Source organism: Quercus lobata, chromosome 6 (assembly GCF_001633185.2).
Source record: "Quercus lobata isolate SW786 chromosome 6, ValleyOak3.0 Primary Assembly, whole genome shotgun sequence".
NCBI classification, from domain to species: Eukaryota; Viridiplantae; Streptophyta; class Magnoliopsida; order Fagales; family Fagaceae; genus Quercus; species Quercus lobata.
The window spans coordinates 22,295,313-22,315,340 of NC_044909.1; the positions used below are offsets into that span (position 1 = coordinate 22,295,313).

Here is a 20,028-nt window from a genome sequence, read left to right on the forward strand (position 1 = left end):
AACTCCGCCTAGCGAGACCTTTTCCTATGAAGAAGAGCACCAACGTAGAAGAAGGTATAAAAGCCTGCCTTGTAAAGGCTTGGGGAACGATGCTATGAACAAGACGCTGAGTCAAGTTTCTAAATCACCCTTCATGGAACATAGAGGACGCAAGCCTTCCTTGGCGATTTCACCAATCCACATTCACCATTTATAATGGTCGAATAGACCCGGTAGAACACGTCAGCCATTTCAGTCAAAAGATGGCTGTTTACTCCAAAGATGAGGCCTTGGTGTGTAAGGTCTTCCCATCTAGTTTGGGCCCGGTGGCGATGAGGTGGTTCAATGGTTTGAGGGCGAACTCTATTGACTCCTTCAAGAAACTCACCCGGGCTTTTGGTGCTCGCTTTATTACTTGCAGCAGGGTCTCTCGGCCTCTGGGATCTTTATTATCTATGTCCATGCGGGAGGGTGAGACTCTGAAAGCATATTCGGATATATACTGGGAGATGTTTAATGAAATAGAACGAGAGTACGATGATGTGGCTATTAGCACTTTCAAGGCTGGTATTCCAGCCGAGCATGATTTGAGGAAATCTCTGATTGGTAAACCTGTTACTAGTGTACGTCAATTGATGGATCGGATTGACAAGTACAGAAGAGTAGAAGAAGACCAATTGCAGGGGAAGGGAAAGGCTAAGTTGATCCCTTAGGAGAGGAGGGATTTTAGGTCGGACCGATATAATAATAACCGACCTTGGAAAGACTTTGTTGGGCAGCCAGGACCTGCCAACACTCAGGCTGTTAACGCTGTGTTTCGAGAGCCAGTGCAACAAGTACTAGAGAAGAATAAGAATGAGCTGTTCTTCAAATGGCCAAACAAGATGGCAGGAGATCCTATGAGACGCAACCAGAACCTTTATTGCCTCTATCATCAGGATCATGGACACACGACTGAGGATTGCAGAAATTTGTGGTACCATTTGGACCAGTTAGTCCGAGAAGGGAAGTTGAAGCAACTCTTGCATCATTCTAGTGGTCGGGTGAGCCAAGCGGGCTCAGAGCTTCGGGAATATGCTTCTTCGAAACTCCCCATTGGCACAATAAATGTTATTTTTGCTGCCCCGGGAAGGACAAGATCTTGTCCATCCAGGGTAATGTCGGCATCCCGTTCTCGAGCCGAGGAGTCAAGCTCAATACCCAAGAGAGCCAAGTTGGGCATCCCGTTGGTGTTGAGTTTTTCAGATGAGGACAAGGTTGGAATCATACAGCCCCATGGTGATACTCTTATTGTTACGCTGAGAATTGGTGGGTACGATATGAAAAGGGTAATGATTGACCAGGGCAGTGCTGTTGACATAATCTACCCTGACTTATATAGGGGGTTAAATCTGAAACTTGAAAACTTGACAGCCTATAGTTCTCCTCTGGTGAGTTTTGAGGGAAGAATGGTTGTCCCAAAGGGTCAGATCAGATTACCTATGCAGGCTGATGCGGATATGGTGGAAGTGGATTTCATCGTTGTAGATGTTTTCTCTCCCTACACGACTATTATGGGCAGACCTTGGTTTCATATGCTGGGGGCTGTCTCCTCTACTCTACACCAGAAGGTGAAGTACCCATCCGGAGGTCAGGTTTTGGAGATAGTAGGAAGTCAGGTTGCAGCCCGACAATGCCTGGTAGCGGCTATCCAACATCGGCCAGAGGCGGAGACCTCGACCATCGCCGATAATGGTTTATAGCAATCAAAAACCCCGGCATTACCCTTAAGTGAACCAGCTGACAAGGCAAAATACGAAGATTTGGAGAGGGTAATCGTTGGTGATGATTAGGAGAAATTCTTTCAGGTTGGGGCTAAACTGCCTTCATAGGAGAGGGAGCAATTGGTTGAATTCCTCAGAGAAAATGTTGATGTGTTCGCATGGAGCGCGTATGAAGCCCCGGGTATAAACCTAAGCTTCATCTGTCATCAACTCAATGTTAATCCTTCCATTACTCCGAAGAGACAGCCACTTCGGCGTCCATTAAAAGAGCACGCTGAGGCTATCAAAAATGAGGTGGCTAAGCTCAAGCAGGCAGGGGCTATCAAGGAAGTTTTTTATCCTCAATGGTTAGCCAACACGGTGGTGGTGAAAAAGAAAACTGGGAAGTGGCGAGTGTGCGTGGACTTCACGGACCTTAATAAGGCTTGTCCCAAGGACCCCTTTCCTATGCCAAGGATAGACCAGTTGGTGGATGCAACAATAGGTCATCCTTAGATGAGCTTTTTGGATGCCTTCCAAGGATATCACCAAATACCGTTAGCATTGGATGATCAAGAAAAGACAGCTTTTGTTACTCCCATAGGAAACTATCATTACAAAGTGATGCCCTTTGATTTGAAAAACGCAGGGTCTACTTATCAACGAATGATGACTAAGATGTTCGAACCACAATTGGACAAGAACATTGAAGTCTATATCGATGATATGGTTGTAAAAAGTAAAGTGGTGTCTGAGCATGTGGGAGATCTTACGAGCATCTTTGGAATTCTGAGAAGGCACAAGCTACGTCTGAATGTTTCAAAGTGTTCATTTGGTGTAAGCTCCAGAAAGTTCTTGAGATACATGGTGACTCACAGGGGAATTGAGGTGAACCCAGGTCAGATTAAGGCTATTAACGGCTTACAAGCACCTCGAAATCCCAAGGAAGTGTAGAAACTAACAGGGATGACTGCTGCTTTGAACCGATTTATATCTAGATCAGCCTATAGGTGCAGACCCTTTTTCCTTTTACTGCATAAATGGAAAGGGTTTGAGTGGACTGAAGAATGTGTTGTAGCATTTCAGCAGCTGAAAGATTACTTATCTCGGCTACCTATCATGTCCAGTCTTGAGGTGGATGAGGTCCTGTTTGCCTACTTGGCGATGGCCTTTCATGCCGTAAGTTTTGTTCTGATACGAGAAGACAGTGGCATTCAAAGACTAATCTATTACATGAGTAAGTCACTTCATGAAGCCGAGGTGCGGTATTTATCACTAGAAAAGGCTATCTTGGCAGTAGTGCACACTACACGAAAACTCCCCCATTATTTTCAGGGGCACATCGTGGTGGTTCTAACTTAATTACCGCTCAAATCCATACTTAGAAGTGCAGATTATATTGGGAGGATTGCTAAATGGGGCACGATTTTGGGGGCTTTCGACATCAAATATATGCCTCGTACCTTTATGAAGGGCTAGGTCCTTGCTGATCTAGTAGCTGAGTTCGCTGAACTTCCAGAAGAAGCAGAGGTGAAGCAACATGGCATGGATGAAAAATCGGTTGGCTTAATTTCCGCACAAGACACCTCATCCTGGAAAGTATATGTGGACGGAGCAGCAAACCAATGGGGAGCAGGAGTGGGGCTAGTTCTGGTATCCCCTGAAAAGATCATCATTGAAAAGTCCTTGAGGCTGGGATTCTTGGCTACAAACAATAAAGCGGAACATGAAGCTTTGCTGGTGGGAATGACTATGGTCCAGAAAATGGGCGGAAAGGCAGTGGAAGTGTTCTCAGATTCAAGATTGATTATCGGCCAGGTAAAAGGGGAACTGGAAGCCCGAGATACAAGAATGCAGGAATATTTAAGTCAAGTTAGGCATGTGTAAACGAAAGTCAAATCCTTTGACTTGTCACATATTCCCAGAGGTGAGAATACCCATGCAGATTCCTTGGCAACCCTTGCCACCTCCTCGGCATGGAATTTGCCCCGGGTGATAATTGTTGAGGATTTATGCACCCCCACCCCAATAAGGAAGGACTTGCTCCAGACCATCAAGTTAACTTGGGGCCGAGCTGGATGGACCCAATACTCCTATTCCTCGAAAGTGATATATTGCCTGAGGAGAAAACAGAAGCTAAGAAAATACGAAGGAAAGCTCCTCGATTTTGGTTGTCCGAGGACAAAAAGTTGTATAAACGTTCTTTTTTTAGGCCATATCTGCTTTGTGTACATCCCGAGATATCCGATTCACTTCTAGAAGAACTGCATGAAGGAATTTACGGAAGTCACACGGGGGGAAGATCCCTATCTCACCGCGCAATCGCTCAAGGATACTGGTGGCCAAATATGCAGAAAGAAGCGCAAGAGTATGTTAGAAAATATGACCACTGTCAAAGATTCGCTCCAAACATCCACCAGCCTGGAGGAGTTCTTAATCCTCTCTCTAGCCCTTGGCCTTTTGCTCAGTGGGGTTTAGATATTGTAGGTCTTTTTCCTAAAGTACTAGGAAACAAAAAGTATCTGCTGGTCGGCACGGATTATTTCACTAAGTGGGTCGAAGCTGAACCTTTGGCTAATATCAGAGACGTAGATGTTAAAAGGTTTATTTGGAAGAGTATTGTTACTCGTTTCAGTGCTCCCCAAACCCTTATCTCAGATAATGGCCTTCAGTTTGATAGTAAAGCCTTCAGGCAATACTGTTCTGACTTAGGGATAAAGAATAGATATTCCATTCCAGCCTATCCTTAAGGGAATGGGCAAGCTGAAACTGTCAACAAGGTTATAGTGAATGGACTTAAAAAGAGGTTGGACGACACAAAGGGCAAATGGGTGGAGGAATTACCACATGTCCTTTGGACGTATCAAACAACGCCTCGATGGTCAACAGGAGAGACCCCTTTCTCAATGACATACGGAGCCAAGGCCGTAATCCCTCTGGAAACTGGTTTTCCAACGTTGAGAACTAGTGCATTTACCCCAGGCGGTAATGATGGGTTGTTGGAAAAGAGTCTGGACTTGATCGAAGAACGAAGGGAGAATGCAATGGTCTAACTGGCTTACTACCAGCATAAACTCAAGCAGGGTTATGATACCAATGTAAAGCTGAGGCCATTAGCTGTAGGAGATCTGGTATTGAGGAAAGTTCTGGGAACCACTAAGAACCTAGCCTAAGGAAAATTGGGGCCTGATTGGGAAGAACCTTATCGGATCACTTCAATGGCAGGAATGGGTGCCTATTATTTGGAAGACTTAGATGAAAAAGCTGTACTCCATCCTTGGAATGTAAATAATCTAAAGAGGTATTATTATTAATAAAAAATAGTCCTGCTCAGTTTTCTTTTAGTTTATCCCGATCATATGTCATGTGTTTCCTCATCTATTGAAGTATTAAACAGAAACTAAGTTATGTCAGGTCCCTCGGACCATAAACTTAGTGGAAATTAATACCCTATGACTTCTATTGAAGTATTAAATAGAAACTAAGTTATGTCAGGTTCCTCGGACCACAAACTTAGTGGAAATTAATACCCTATGACATTTATTGAAGTATTAAACAGAAACTAAGTTATGTCAGGTTCCTCGGATCACAAACTTAGTGGAAATTAATATCGTATGACATCTATTGAAGTATTAAACAGAAACTAAGTTATGTCAGGTTCCTTGGACCACAAACTTAGTAAAAATTAATACAGCATCTTGTTATTAAAATGCTAGTGTAACACAAACTTGAGCATTTAAAGGGAGTAAACCCCTAATTCCCATTCTCGGATCACAGGGTTTGTGATTACCTAGTAAAGATATAAACCCCAATAAGCCCGTGAGCATCATTTAAAGCATACTGAGGTGCTCTGGACTTAACTTTACTTAATCAAACTTTTGGACGTTTTCTTAAGGTTAAACTTGTTAGAATGGATATATATGTATCCAAAATATATCTATGTGATGTTACAGACTCAATGGTTATCATCCATTTTAACTGCCAATTAAAAGCGTGTGTAAATTATGTTTTTTCTCTTGTACAAACAAAGGGCAGTCAAGATGAAAACTACTCAAAACCAAAGCAGCAAAACAGATAAAATAAAAATGAAATGAACAATAACTCAAATGAATTCAAGAGTTCAAAAATGCGTACTTCATTAAAATACGTCTAAAAAAAAAAGAAAGGACAAAGTCCTCTACAAAAGTCATAATTATATTACAAGGCAATCCTCATTTCTTCAACTTGATTTGGAGCTTGGAGGTTTTGTTGGCCGGGTTATCTGCCTCTGAAGTAGTTGTTCCTTCTTTATCTTTGGAGGCTCCCTCGGCAGGCAAGACAATTGAAGCCAAGTCTTGCTGGAAGCCTTGGGAAGCTGCTCTTGCCTCGGGAACAACTGCAGCCTTGGCCGAGGGTAGCTCTTGGGAAGCACCGGTTTCTTTTGTTGGCTCTTGCTGGCCGGGAACAGCAGGATCCTAAGGCTGTACTTCTTTATTTGAACCTATAACTGTAGAAGCCACCTCATCTGGAGCAGAAGGAAGGTCCGAGGCTCGTATTGCAAAAGAGTAAAACACATTTTCTGGTTTCCTTAACTCAGAAGAAGCCTCAACCCCAGCTCGGTTAAGGGCTTCATCCCAAGTTTGGGAGTAGTAAATGCGACACACAGCTGGGACTTCTGCCCTAAGGGTTTCCTCGGTCTTAGCTACTCCAAGATCGTAACCCTTTTTCTCGGCCTCGTCCCTAGCCTTCTCGGCCTCAATCCTTGCCTTCTCAGCCTGATCTTTTAGCCTTTGGGCCTCCTTAAGTTGCTTCTTGAGCGCTGCCAACTGTTCCCTGGCCGCAGTCAACTGGTCAGTTGTCTCACGTAATCGCTTCCTCTAGTCCTCGATTTGTCTTTCCGCGCCTTCCAAGGCCAAGTCAGCACTACAGCGAGCATTCTGCTCCTCGACCAGTTTTTTCTTCAAGTCAGCATTGCTATGTTCAGTGATAGTCAGTGATTGCACAACTGTTGTTCGTCTTTTCCTCTCATCATCCAATTGCTGGTAGCAGTTATTGGTGATCTCCTCCAGCCTGAAAGTGGCTTGGACAACCTAAAAAAAAGGGGAAAGATTAGTACCGTAGCCAACAAAAAATATGTCTACAAATAATAATTATAAGTAAAAAAAGAAAAAAGAAAAGGGAGGTTAACATTGTACCATTTCCAGATATCTTTTGCAGTTGAGGAAAACCTCATTCTTCCTCATGTTCTTCAGCTCAGCCATGTCTTTAGGGAGCAGCAAGGCCTCCTCCACGGCCAAGGCAACGTGGCACCCAATGCCACTGTTGAAATCCCTGAGTGATGCATCATCCCTTAGGGGCTCCCCACCGTGCATGGGTGCTGGGAGCCAGGCTCGTGGCTCTGGAGGCTGAGTGTCCAACCTCTCCAGGCCCCGTTGTGAAGTGTGGCTGACCTTTTGCTGCTTCGTAACTCGTTGGGCCTCGTCTTCCCGGGTCGAACGGGCTTTTCCGGCCTCAACCACATCTTTCCCTCTCTGCTTTCTTTTCCTTTTAGGATCATCATGTTCAGGTCTGATTGATTGAGGTTGGTGAGGAGTAGGAGGTGGAGATTTGGGAAGAGGAGGGAGAATCTGAGACTGTGTAGATTTCCCCGGTGCACCTTTTCCAGGTTGATTTTCTATTAGCTCCATTAAACTCTTCTGAGGTTTCCTTTGAACACCCATTTCGTCAGATACGTCCTCGGAGGGTAGAGTCTGGTTAAAAATCACAAATTCGTCTGAGGAGTCTGATAAGTCCACAACCTCCTCTGGACTTCTTTCTTCTTCTTCTTCTTCTTCCTTTTCTTCCTCTTTCTCGAGAACGGGCTGGGATGAGGATGCTCCAATTGAAGGAGTGGCCATAAAAAGGGTTTGGGTGCGAGAAGTATCTTGAGGGAGTGGGATACCCTTTAGAACAATGAATCCTTCGAAAGCAACGTTGATGCGGTGAAGCCGAGGGTCGCGAGCCTTGATCACGTACTTAGGCACTTGGAAGGCGAATGAAAGTGGCATGTACCCAAGATTTAGATGGGCTACTTGGAGTTGACCGTCAGTTTCGTTCACGTACACCTCGGCTTGCAGGATTCTATCTAAGTTGGCTTTGTTAACTAAGCTGAGCTTGGGCTTAGTAGTATGCTTGTCTGCAAAATCATTGAATTAAAATAAAGTTTCGTTAGAGACAAGGACGTTGGTAAACGAAAGAGGAATGTAAACTAAAATTCATGAATCTATGGCTATTCCCCTACCTGGTTCTCCCTCCTCAGTTGAACAGGGTAGGCCATCATGTTATTCCCCAGAAAAGATTAAGAAATCCTTCTTTAAATTTTTGTTTGAAGTGGGAAGACATTGGATTAGCCTTACTGCGGGACGCCTCGACTTAAGGTACTATCCCTACCCCTTCAAGTTGTGCAGATTGTACACCCAATTCACATCATGGTGGGTCAAGTTTAGGTTCATTCTCTCGTTTAAAGCTTCTATACTTCCCAAGACCCTAAATATGTTTGGGGCACACTGTGTGGGAGCTAACCTAAAAAACCTAAGGTAATTCCTAGTAATAGTACCCATGGGAATGGTCATCCCACCCTCTATGAATGTAATCATGGGAATAACCACCTCTCCTGTTTTCTTAGCGCCGACCCACTCCCCCTAGGTAGCATACCTCATGCCTACTGTTGATGGGATCTTGTGCTTAGCCCTGAAACTTCTCATGCCCTCCTCGGACTCAACCAAACTTTGGAACTTACCCATTTTCTTAAGAGGTTTCAAAGAAAAATTAACAAGTTTAAGATGAAAGCTAAAAAGGTTTTAATAAGACTTACAGGTTCGAAAGAGGGTCCTCGGACAAAGTTCTAGTATTTGTAGATGCACAGGGAAACAAAAGAGAGAGACAGGTTCAGTGTATGAGCTCTAGGATTGTGTGATTGCTGAAATTAAGAGAGAGAATTGATTTGAAAAGCTATTTATAATAGCGCAAAAGTTACAAGCGGGAAAGTTCCCGCTCGTAAAACAAGAAAAACCCTCCACCGTTAGATTTACATCTTATCGTTGAATGTGGGGGATAGGGGCATCGCCAAAATTTAATGCTAGCACGCTTTGGACGCCGAAATGTCAGAAGCGTGCCCTGAGCAAGCAAAAAGACATATAGGAGGTCAAGAATACAGAATAGGGCCACAAACAAGATGGGCTGAGGACATCAAAATCATCATTTCCTCCTGTGGAGTCGAAAAGCAAAATTTTGAGGGGTTATTGTAGGGGCCAGTTAGTTAGTAAGTACTGTTAAGGTAGTACTAACTGGGCCTATGGCCCAATCCAAGGACGTTAGACCATCCGAGAAGGTCCAAATAAGATTATAAGGAGAGCGGAGTGAATAGAGGAGTAAAGATAATATGAGATAAGTCTAACAAGCGTCCGAGGATAAAAGCCATCTCGGCAACATGTGTCCGAGGTCAGTTTGAGTGCCATATCATCATGGACTTACTTCAGAGTCACATCATCACTAAGAGTTAGACGTCGGACAAGGGATAAGAAAGGAGAAGGGTAACAAATATCTTCAAAAGGCTGCTATCTTTGCATTAAATGACTCCCAACCAACTCTCTGGCCACATTCATGTGGAAATGACACCTGAATAGTGATTAAGCAGCCTTACAACTACAAGTTGATGGTTCTGGAAAGTGCTGGATGGGATAGGAAGGAGTTCCCCAAATCTAACCTACACATGTGTGGTAAGGGCGACATCAAGACTGTGATATATAACATGAAAAGATGTACTAAAAGGGAGGGATCGAATAAAAGAAAAGGATTATCTAAGATCAGGACTGTGACTCTTGTATAACTTTATTGTTCAACAAAACCATATGATACAAACTCCTTGAGTTATTCCGAGGATAGATTTTCTAATCTTACTTGTGTCTTACAGTCTTAAACCATCAAATATAATAGTTTTTCTTCTGAAATAGATCTAATTCTTCCATCTACGCTCTACAAATTTATTGTTTAAGCCGCTTGGGTTTGAGCCCAATCCTGTTTTGGAACCAACCCAATTTCAGCCCTTACAGGTAGTTATAAAGAATGTTTATTTATTTATTTTATTTATAAGCTGGGGCAATGTACCAGAACCGACCCGAATTTTAAATTTGAGGGGTCAAAATATGAACAATAAAAGAGAAAAGAAAAGAGAATGTATGAATAAAAATATTTTATTATTCAAGACTAAATATATAATAATGAAAAATAAAACTAGTATACATTTTATGTGAACAAACTATAAACAAAAGAAAAGTTACAAAATAATTGATTTTCAATATATTTTAAATAAATCATTTCTCAAACTGAAATTTGACATTCTTTTAAATCCTGAAAAATCTATGATTAATTTAATATTAAATTCAGAATAATTTTCCTCAACGTTTAAAATTAAATAATTCTTTAAAAACTTCTTCCCTCTTTCTTCTTCTTCTTCTTCTTCTTCTTCCTTTTTTTTTTTTTTTTTTTTTTTTTTTTTTTTTTTTTTTTTTTTTTTTTTTTACGGATTCTAATTTTATCAATATTATACCTTGAAATTCTCATCTTTTAATTATAGAATAAATAAGAAAACTAATTAATATGGATCCATCCCAAACAATAAAAGACTCCCTGATGATATCCAAATTGTCCATGAAGGAGAAACTAATTATAAAATTCTTTATATATAAAAGATGTTTATATATATATAAAATTAATTATGCCATATCATTTGTAATTAAATTTAATTAAAGAATAACTTTTACACTTCTTTTGGGAGTTCATAAATTAGGGGGAAAAAGCAAGAAAAGAAACAAAGAAGGAAAAATAAAATTGTTGACCCAAAAAATTACTGCTAAATGGTAAATGCTCATAGATTTGCCAAACCTTTGAGGAAAAAGTGGAGATGAGAAACTGTGTCTGTGTTTTTTCTTTGGGTGGTCTCTGAATTTTTGGAATTGGAGGTATTTCTTTTGTGTTGCTTGGTACTTAGTTGCAACTTATGAATTCAGTAATTCTGGGATTGGCTATAGATCCTCAACAAGCTAAGATATTAATGATTTTTCTTTAGAAGAAGAATTAGGGTTCCAATCTCTTCTCCCTTATTATTATTATAACTATTTAATTGAAAAAAAAGGAAAAAAAAAAAGTCTAGATAAAGATAACAATAATACTACAAACAAAGAAATTTACACAATAAATTTTATAATTTTTGAGTTGATAGGTTATTATTAATTTTCGTATGAACTCACTGTTAGTGCTACTTTATATACACACTTAAGATCTCACCACGGAAGAGTGAATTATATACGTTACTTTCCTCTCTACACTTATATTGTAAAGATAACCACACAATCTTGCATCTCTATTAGATCATCAAGGGTTTAATCTCTCTCCTCCTCCCTCACACAGACACAAATACGTGCATGCGTATGTGCTCGCACTCAAAACAAATATGAGTGGGGCAATTTTAGCTTGTCAATGGGAAAGCCCATAATAATTTTAGAAAGAAAATTCTACGTACATTTCAAAGACTAGAATAATCATAACCTAAGAAGACCAAACACCTCATTTTTGCATAAAAAGAATTTACTTTGTGAAACCGAGGTTCCATGCACGTGATGAGCCACCTCTTTTTTCCCACAAGATATATCTCTATCCATGTATTTCCCATTTGCCAAAACGCAATTCTTGGGACGTATAGAATTTGAAAAAATTAAGTTAGCTGTATGTCATACCATAGTTGGTTGGAATTCTTTGTGAGAAAATTGACTTTTGTTTTGCGGGCCAAAAACAATACAAGAAGAAGCTTACAATTTCCAATTCCATGGATGGTGTGAGTGTGGTTCCAAATTCCAATATATGGGTTTGATGAGTCCCCCCAGGTGCAGCTGTGAATCAAATCACCTACTCCACGTGGGTGCACCGTCACCGTGCCTATCCTCGTCAGAATTGCCTCGATTGAGAACTTTCCACTAAAATGATTGCTGTTTTTTTTTTTTTTTTTTTTTTTCAAGTGGCTCTTTGAATCAAAATTTTTATCTTGGTTCTTCGAGTAGGGTGAAGAGCATTGTTGCTGAATATCGCTTTCCAAGAGTTAATCCTACCAATTGTTTTCATTATCTGGCTTTTCGCAATGCTTGTTTTCGTAATATGGAAGAAAAATCTTGGTCCATTACATGGTCCTTAGTATATTATGTATTGGTTTTCATCAAAGAAAAATAAAATTCTATTTTTGCTTGCACGAGATTTGTAACGAGGATTTTCTATGCTCTTCAAATTAAAACTCCTAGTTGACATAAAATAAAATAAATTCCTAGTTTCATCTGCAACTCTATCCTGCTTTTGTTACGAGTTGATAAAGAGTAAATGGAGATAAACAATCAATCATATGATACAATTCAATTCAAACTATCCTAATCAATTACAAGATCAAGCACCGTAAGTTTCTTTAAGAACTTTTAGATATACAAGATCAAGCCATGTACTCAAGAGTCAGACACTTTTAAATATACGTTATTGTGAGTTTCTTTAATATATTTTATTTTCTTTCTGTGGGTGTTAAAATACATAGTATTTAAAAAAAAAAAAAAAAATTTCAAGATCAAGTAGTGTTCACATTTTACAAGTCAATTACCAAAATTGTTTTAAAAAACGCAATTAGAGATTTTAAAGGTTTTTTCCCCATGTGAAAAACACCATTTGATCTTAAAGACATTTTTTTTGAAAAACTTGTGAGGAAAGTACATAAGAAGAGTGACTTTTAAAAGCAATGAGAGTTCCTCTCCATTATTAAATGCATATGTAACGCCATGTGACCCATGTACATATACATATAGATATCAAAACTTCCAAACATAATTATTTCCGACGATGCATTACTGACACGTACACAAATATATCAAAACTTCAAGCATGAGTAGGAATTTCAAGTGTTAAAGTGTTTTGTGAACAAAAATCAAACGCCAAATAATGAAATAAAAAATTATATAAAATTTTAAGGTTTTTAAACCAATCAAAGCCCTAAGCTTGAATTTCATTCTCTCTCTCTCTCTCTCTGTATCTTTTACTTTTTTCACATTATTTTTCTTCATCACTGTCTCCCCATATTTACATTCTACTCTTACAATTTTTACACTATTGAAATAGACAGCGATCTCTTTATTACTCATATATTATAGCAGTTTCACACTAAATCAGAGGTGGCCGGCCATTTCCATTATCTTTACAAGCTTTTGTGGAAAAGTCAAAATTTCATCAAAGCTCATAATAATGCTTGATTTAAAACACAAAAAATAGAAAAAAAAAATGTGCTAAAATAGAAAATAAAAACACATAAAATAGATTATCATTTTATCTTTTTTTGAGAAATTTTCATTGTTTTTATTTTTGAACAATCAAGACAGAATAAAACACATCAATTATAGAAAATTAAAACAATCTAAAAACAGAAGTTAGAACTCAAAAGTTTTTTTCCAAAAAAAAAAAAAAAAAAAAACAAAAACCTACATAGCACAAAAACCTACTGCGACTGATCACTCATGTCAAGGAATCTTTCCTCGCCCACACCCACAGAGCACAAATCTATGGCTTTGTAGGTAGAGAATTAAAAGGAGGTGGAGTGCTTATTAGTCGATTTGGAAAAGTTCTTCTATTGAAAAGGATTGAAATTCCTTTGGAGGTTACAAGTTCATCATATGTTTTCCACTGGGTCATCAAACTCATGCTTATCAATTGAGCGAAGGAGATCCAAATGAATGAGAACTCTACCACGATGCGGTGTTTTCTTCTTCCTATGTTTTGGACGAATTTTGTGTCGGTAACATTTTGTTTTGCAAACATTTACACACATTCACATTAGGACTTTTAGCATTCTTAACTTTTTGTCCTACAATCTTGTGAGTCTCAGTTTTTGTTGTCTTGAGATATCTCTCATTAAATTTAGGCTTTTGAGGACTTGAAATTTGGTCAAGCTATTCAATAGAGAAACTTTTGAGTTTTCTGAAATTTTCAAATTTATCTTCTAGTGTTTTGACTAGCGCTGTCTGAAGACCCGTTTCAACCGACTCACTTGTTAGCTAGGATACGTGTTTTGTAAGAAATGTAGAAAAGTGAAATGATGAAAACTGGGTCATAACCTTAAGACTGATCTTGACCCCCTGCCCGAGTCAAGTTTTATCGCAATAGATGGAGGGATGCAAGCTATAGTTGGCCTAAGGAAACTTAGGGAAGAAACTTAAGGTAGAAGTTTTTTGATAGTTTAAGCTCAAGAAAATTAAAGCTTTCTCAATTGTCTTAAAATGACTATCTCTCTCCTTTACATTAGACATAAGAGACACTAACAAACATCTTACAAGGGCTTTCTTCATTTTGCCTGTTACAAAGGCACAAGAAACCTATTTATAGACAATATCTTACAGAAATAATTTACATTCAGAGTACAATGAGCTTCTAGAGAGGACAGTAAGGGCTAACTCCTTGTTGACAATTGTCCAGGAGAGTAGGGGTCTTGGCTGACAGATGATAAAATGAGTTGACAATTGTCAAATTGAGTAGGGGGCCTGGCTGGTTGATAATCTTTATCCAGATATACATCTGACAAAAGAGTAGATATTTTTTACTTCTGGAGATATAAGGGTGGCATGCCTGAAGATGCTTACCGGTTTTTATTTATTATTTATTTTTAAGTGTTAAAGATGTCTAGTCCCATCCATCTTTTCCTTGGAACCAAAGTTTTGGTTTGGCACGAGATATATAACACAGTTGTGTCAACTTCAAATGACCATATTTTAATTATTTAAAATACAAATTAGGTCAATTTTAAAACCATGTTGAAGTCATGGATGTCTACTTTCTGATCAAATGTGTTTCATCCATCTCTTCCTTGGAACCAAAGTTTTGGTTTGGCACGAGATATATAACACAGTTGTGTCAACTTCAAATGACCATATTTTAATTATTTAAAATACAAATTAGGTCAATTTTAAAACCATGTTGAAGTCATGGATGTCTACTTTCTGATCAAATGTGTTTCACCCAAAAATTTGTTTTGAGCAACTTTTGAACTAGACTTACCCCTAACACAATTCTATTAATACAACCCAAATAAAACTATATTTTAACATTATGACCTGCCAACACATCTATGAATCATAACACAGAGTTTAGTCTATGTTAAGTATGCAAGTATGCGGAAAGGGTTTATTTATTGCGTCTGTCTTGATAATAGAGTGAAAATTTTGCAAAATTCACTTGTAACACTTATTTAGCCATCAATTGAATATTGATTCGTAGTTCAATTAAGTAAATTAAATATAATTTGACTCCAATTTTTGTTATGAAAAGACTTTAGCCCTTTACAAAATGGGTTCAATGTATTCTATAATCAATCACGAAAATATCGTAACTTATTCGGATTTTCGGTGTCTAGAACTAGGTCATGGTTGTTGAGCCATATTAGTCTCTTTTCCTTTCTGTACTTATATTGTATCTTCCATTTTTTATTACTGCATGTACTTATTGGTCATTTGCCATGTGAATATCCACGTGACACGATCAAGTTCGGTGCGTGCTTCTCTGATATTGACTTTACACGTTAAAAGATATTGAAGGAGAATTTGGCTCTCTCTTCTTCTTCTTTTTATTATTATTATTATTATTATTATTATTTTTTTAACTTTTTTAACTTTTTAATTTTTTTTAAAGTTTTTAAATTTATAAAACTTATAGAAGAGAAACACATATGGTATGATTAGACTAAATGACTAATCATGCCACACACATTAATCTTATAGTTTTTAGTGATTATAGTAGAAACCAGCGTCTCTGTCCAAACAAAAATGGAAGCAATTAATTGGGCCTCTCAGCAAGTAATCAACTGTATTAACCAAGTATTAATTGAGAGTGATTCAAAAGTGTGCATTCAGGTGCTTCAAGAGCCAGACCCTCATATTCCTTGGAGAATTTCAACTATAATTTCAAATACATTAAGGTTGAAAGCTCTTTCACATAATACAAAGTTCAATTGGGTTCTTAGAGATCTGAATAGAGCTATTCATATTCTTGCAAAATGGTCTCTTAATAAATGCCTAACTGGTATTTTTGTTTTAGGCGCTACTCCTGTTTTTGTTGATGTAATTCTTATTAAGCAAAACCTTAATATTGATATGTAGCTTTTTTCTCTTTTTTTTAATAAAGGTTTTTGGCTTTCCATCCAAAAAAAAAAAAAATTTACAGTTCTTTTCTACTGGTGTGCATGGCATAGTAGAACCTTATCTGTGTGTACTATGTACAGGTTCACTTTTGGAAGTATTCCGTGCGAAACAAGTCAAGCATGGATTTGTTCAAACTTATCATAGGATATATCTTGGATGCGCATAATTTAATTTGAAGTTGTTAAATTCTCGTTTGTCTTTTTTTTTTTTTACTGTAAAGATAGAAATTTTATTGAAAATTGGGGTTGAAAAAGACCCCCATTAAGTATACAAAAGACAAGGACAAAAAACCAAAGCCTTCCCGTGGCGTAAGGGTACAGACCAAGCAAAAGTAAAAGGAAGCAAATAATGGCCAGGAGCTGAACACGTAGTTTCCCCATCACTGTGCATTCGGTTGCTTAGTTTGGTTCAGCTAGATGACTATTCCAACGCTGGTAGTCTTGCATTAGAGTTGTGGCGGCCTGGAGAATGTCCTTTGGCTGGGATTGTTTTTCCTCAAAGCAAAACCTATTTCTGGCGTTCCAGATGGACCAAACCACCGTCGCCCAAGTCTCCATATCCTTCCTTGCAATAAGCCTATCCTCCAACTGTCGGGCCAAGTGGTAAAAATTCTGCACCACAGCTCCACACTTCTGCAGCCGTCCTTGAGCCATTGCCCATACGTTTCTGGCAATGGGACATCCCCAGAGCACATACATGTCCGACCGTTTCTCGTTTGTCTTAAAGCTTTAGTGATTAGAAAATCGTAAATCTATTAATAATTTAATAAAAGTATATACATTTCGTTTAATTGCACTAGTTTGGCATTCTTGTCCGTGGGTTCTTTAAACTTTCTGCATAGAAAGAAGTTAAGTACGTATTATCCAAATTATTAATTAGTCGAGATGAAGTCCTGATTAATTGGGTTTTATATCTAGCTAATAATTAAACTGGAAGACTTGGAAATCTTTGTTTAATTTGAAGAGGAGTCGGCGGAGTTACTTGTGATTCTTAAGATTAGTTGTGGATATAGTACTCTTAAAAGGGATTTAAGTTTTAATTCTATCTATATGATCTTATAAATTTATATAATTAAAGTTATATCCCATTCTCTCTCTATTGTGCATGTGTTTGTTTCTTAAAAAAAAAAAAAATTGATGGAGCAAGAAGAAGTTAGTTATGGAATAGCTTTTCAGTTTCATTTTGGAAATGATATGACCTTGGAAGTTATCTATGTTAAGTTCTAAAGATTTAGATTTAAATATTTAGAATCATATTTGTATTGTGTTGGCAAACTGAGAACAAAACATGTCTAGTCTAGGTTTTTAGGCAGTGCTTAAAAGTGGTTGTTTCAAGGTTCAAGTCCAGCTGATTGCAGAAAAAAAGGAGTGTGGTTTTGCCTTGCTCGACTGATCGAAAATTGTAGGTCCAGTTTTTTCTACAGAATTTTAAACAGGCCTAAGCCAGCGAAAACGTTTAAGATTTCATCTAATCTTCTCTCCATGTATAAAAGGGAAATCCTAGCCACGTTTTGAAGCGGCTAAAAAGACTTGTGTGTTAGTCTTTGTGAGATCTAAGAGGTTTTGTACCTTCTAACTACACAAGAATCTACCGGAGCAAGAACTACAATCAAATGTTGGTAGAGTATAGTTGCTGCATCAAGATCATTTCTAATGATGATCTGAAACCTTTGAGTGGGATCTCAAAGTCACAAGCAAGGCGGCTTGTGTTGGTGTAAGTCCAAAAAGAGAAGGAGTCCGTGGATTCAGAGCTTGCACGTGGTCATGTTAGTAAGTTATTACTAGAGGTAGCAATAGATTTAGGGTTAAATCTAATTGTAAAAATTTCAATTTTCTTATAGTGGATTTGTTTTACCTTGAGAATAGTTAGGTTAAATCCACTTCAGGTTTTTACCTTGAAACGGTTTGTTTCATTGGTTTTCCTACGTTATTATATCGTGGTATTATTTATTTTCTGTTACTTTGTATGATATGATATATGCTTTTTTAACCTAGATCTAAATAATTAATATAAGTAATCACTTTGTTAATATATTAGGTTAAACTATCTAGTTTAAGGGTCTAAAAGAACAAACAATCTGATTGCTTTCTGTACTTGATCTTGTGTCTCTTTGTGGTAGTCTCTCATAAATAGCCATGCATGTGTTGTAATTGTGGAGGCAACAATGGATGAATTGGGCACCATCCATTTTGTTGTCAATATCTTATACATTTGAAGTTGATTCTAGAATCAGACCAACAAATTCGCAAAGGACTGAAACTTGACCCAAGAAAAGACAAGTTTTTGCTGGTAGTTTCATTGGCGACACTAATGATCTTTCTGTGAGTTCCCCATATTGAGAACCATCGGATACAATGTTTGAGAATCCAATTAACTTCCCACCTTGCTCTGACGTGAACATCATGGTGGGACTATATGTGTTTTCAAAAGAGAACGGCAATTTGTAGTCAGGAAAAGTTCTAGTTTGTCCAATCTAATGAGTCTTTACATTCTAAATGTTTGTCAAATAGACCATATGGAGGAATGTTTGATTGATCCCTATCAATATCAAACTTAAAGATTACCTAGGCATGTTAGCTGAAATTCCTAAATATTTTAATGTATAGAGCTTTCCTTTAAATGGATTTTGATTTGAAGAAAATTTATTTCAATCTATATTATATTTATATAACAACTTAAGGCAAATGATATATACTTTTAATCTTATAACGTATTTAAATATATGTAACTTATTTAGATCATTTAATGAGTCGTGTGATTAGTGTGTGTGTGTATATATATATATAATCATCTAAATTATCATGTAGTGAGTTGGAGGAATCTCTTTGAATTGAGTTTAAACATGTTAGAGAAATTAAGGTTTATGATATGTCTAAAAACTCTAAACTAATTGTAACCCTCTATACTTGTAAAACAAACAAACTAACCTTGGGTTAGTCTAGGGTTAATTTATGATTATTGAGTATATAAAGTATAAACCCTACATTGGATTAATTTTAACCAAAGTACTTAATTAATAACAAATATGCACCGTCAAGGGCTTTCCAATATGAACTTAAATAGGCCATAAAGCCAAACCACACTAAAATCTTGTTTCCACTCTTTCTTTATTTTTCTCTTTTACAAATACTCAATCACTTAGCAACTTTGACAATATATATTTCTACAATTATTTATTTAAATATTTACACGAGTGGATTTCAGTTAGCTCAATGAGTCAACTAATTGGTGTCTTGAACTGATAATAAAAAACAATTATCTTGGAGTAGATGTCATAAATTGAAATAATATGGAAAACGCTAGATAATCATTTACTTGCAGAAGCCAAAATTCAATCTATCTCCATTAAACTGGTTGAAAATGTGTCAACCATAAGTGTCAAGTGATAAACAATATATGGTCCTAGTTACCCTTTTCTTTTTTTTTAGTTAAATTTCAGTTCAATGAAATTGCATGCAAACAAAGTAGGTTTGTGCAATGTATCCAAAATGTACTACTATGATGAATTCAAACTGTATCGGACAAAAAGGTTGGACCGCTAACTAACTAGCTACAGACAAGCTTGGGTTCTCAGGAGCTAGGTTCATAGGGGCTTATCTAGATGGAAGTATGGAACTAACCATTGAAAAGAGGTTTCTTGACCATGTGCTTACTGGAAGCCATTAAATAAAATAGGACACGAGTTTGGGTCGCTGGGGTTTGGTGGTTACAATGACAATATACTCTAATGTCTTTTATAAATTGGAAGAGAAATTAGAACAATGTTTGACCAAAACAAGACCCTCTTACAAAGGACTATGGGCATGAATATGGCTTCATAATTCAATTAGTCTAATATCACAACAAATTTTTTCACATCTATTGACTTAGCAAGCTATAATCGACTTACAATAAAAGTGATGTATTCTACCCAAAAAAAAAAAAAGTGATATCAATAATAATCTCATGTGAAAATTTCAAAATTGGCCACTTCAACAATTTATTTAAAATTTGTTATGTATAAGTATTAAGTATTGTTGAGAAGTTAAAAATGACATAATTGAAAGAGGGAAAAATATATTAGATTTTGTATAATTTTG

At 37.5% G+C, this 20,028-nt stretch overlaps 2 protein-coding genes across 2 annotated transcripts; one reads left to right on the forward strand and one right to left on the reverse strand.

Annotated features, from left to right (window-relative positions):
* The first annotated feature begins 242 nt into the window (after window positions 1-242).
* On the forward strand, window positions 243-1,721 carry LOC115949986. Its single transcript, XM_031067242.1, has 2 exons — window positions 243-602; window positions 759-1,721. The coding sequence occupies exons 1-2, from the start codon at window positions 243-245 to the stop codon at window positions 1,719-1,721; spliced, it is 1,323 nt and encodes a 440-aa protein (XP_030923102.1).
* A 4,211-nt stretch (window positions 1,722-5,932) lies between these two features.
* Window positions 5,933-8,482, reverse strand: LOC115949987. Its single transcript, XM_031067243.1, has 5 exons — window positions 8,479-8,482; window positions 6,896-7,875; window positions 6,628-6,790; window positions 6,221-6,519; window positions 5,933-6,175 (listed from the first exon to the last, which is right to left on the reverse strand). The coding sequence occupies exons 1-5, from the start codon at window positions 8,480-8,482 to the stop codon at window positions 5,933-5,935; spliced, it is 1,689 nt and encodes a 562-aa protein (XP_030923103.1).
* Window positions 8,483-20,028: the final 11,546 nt, after the last annotated feature.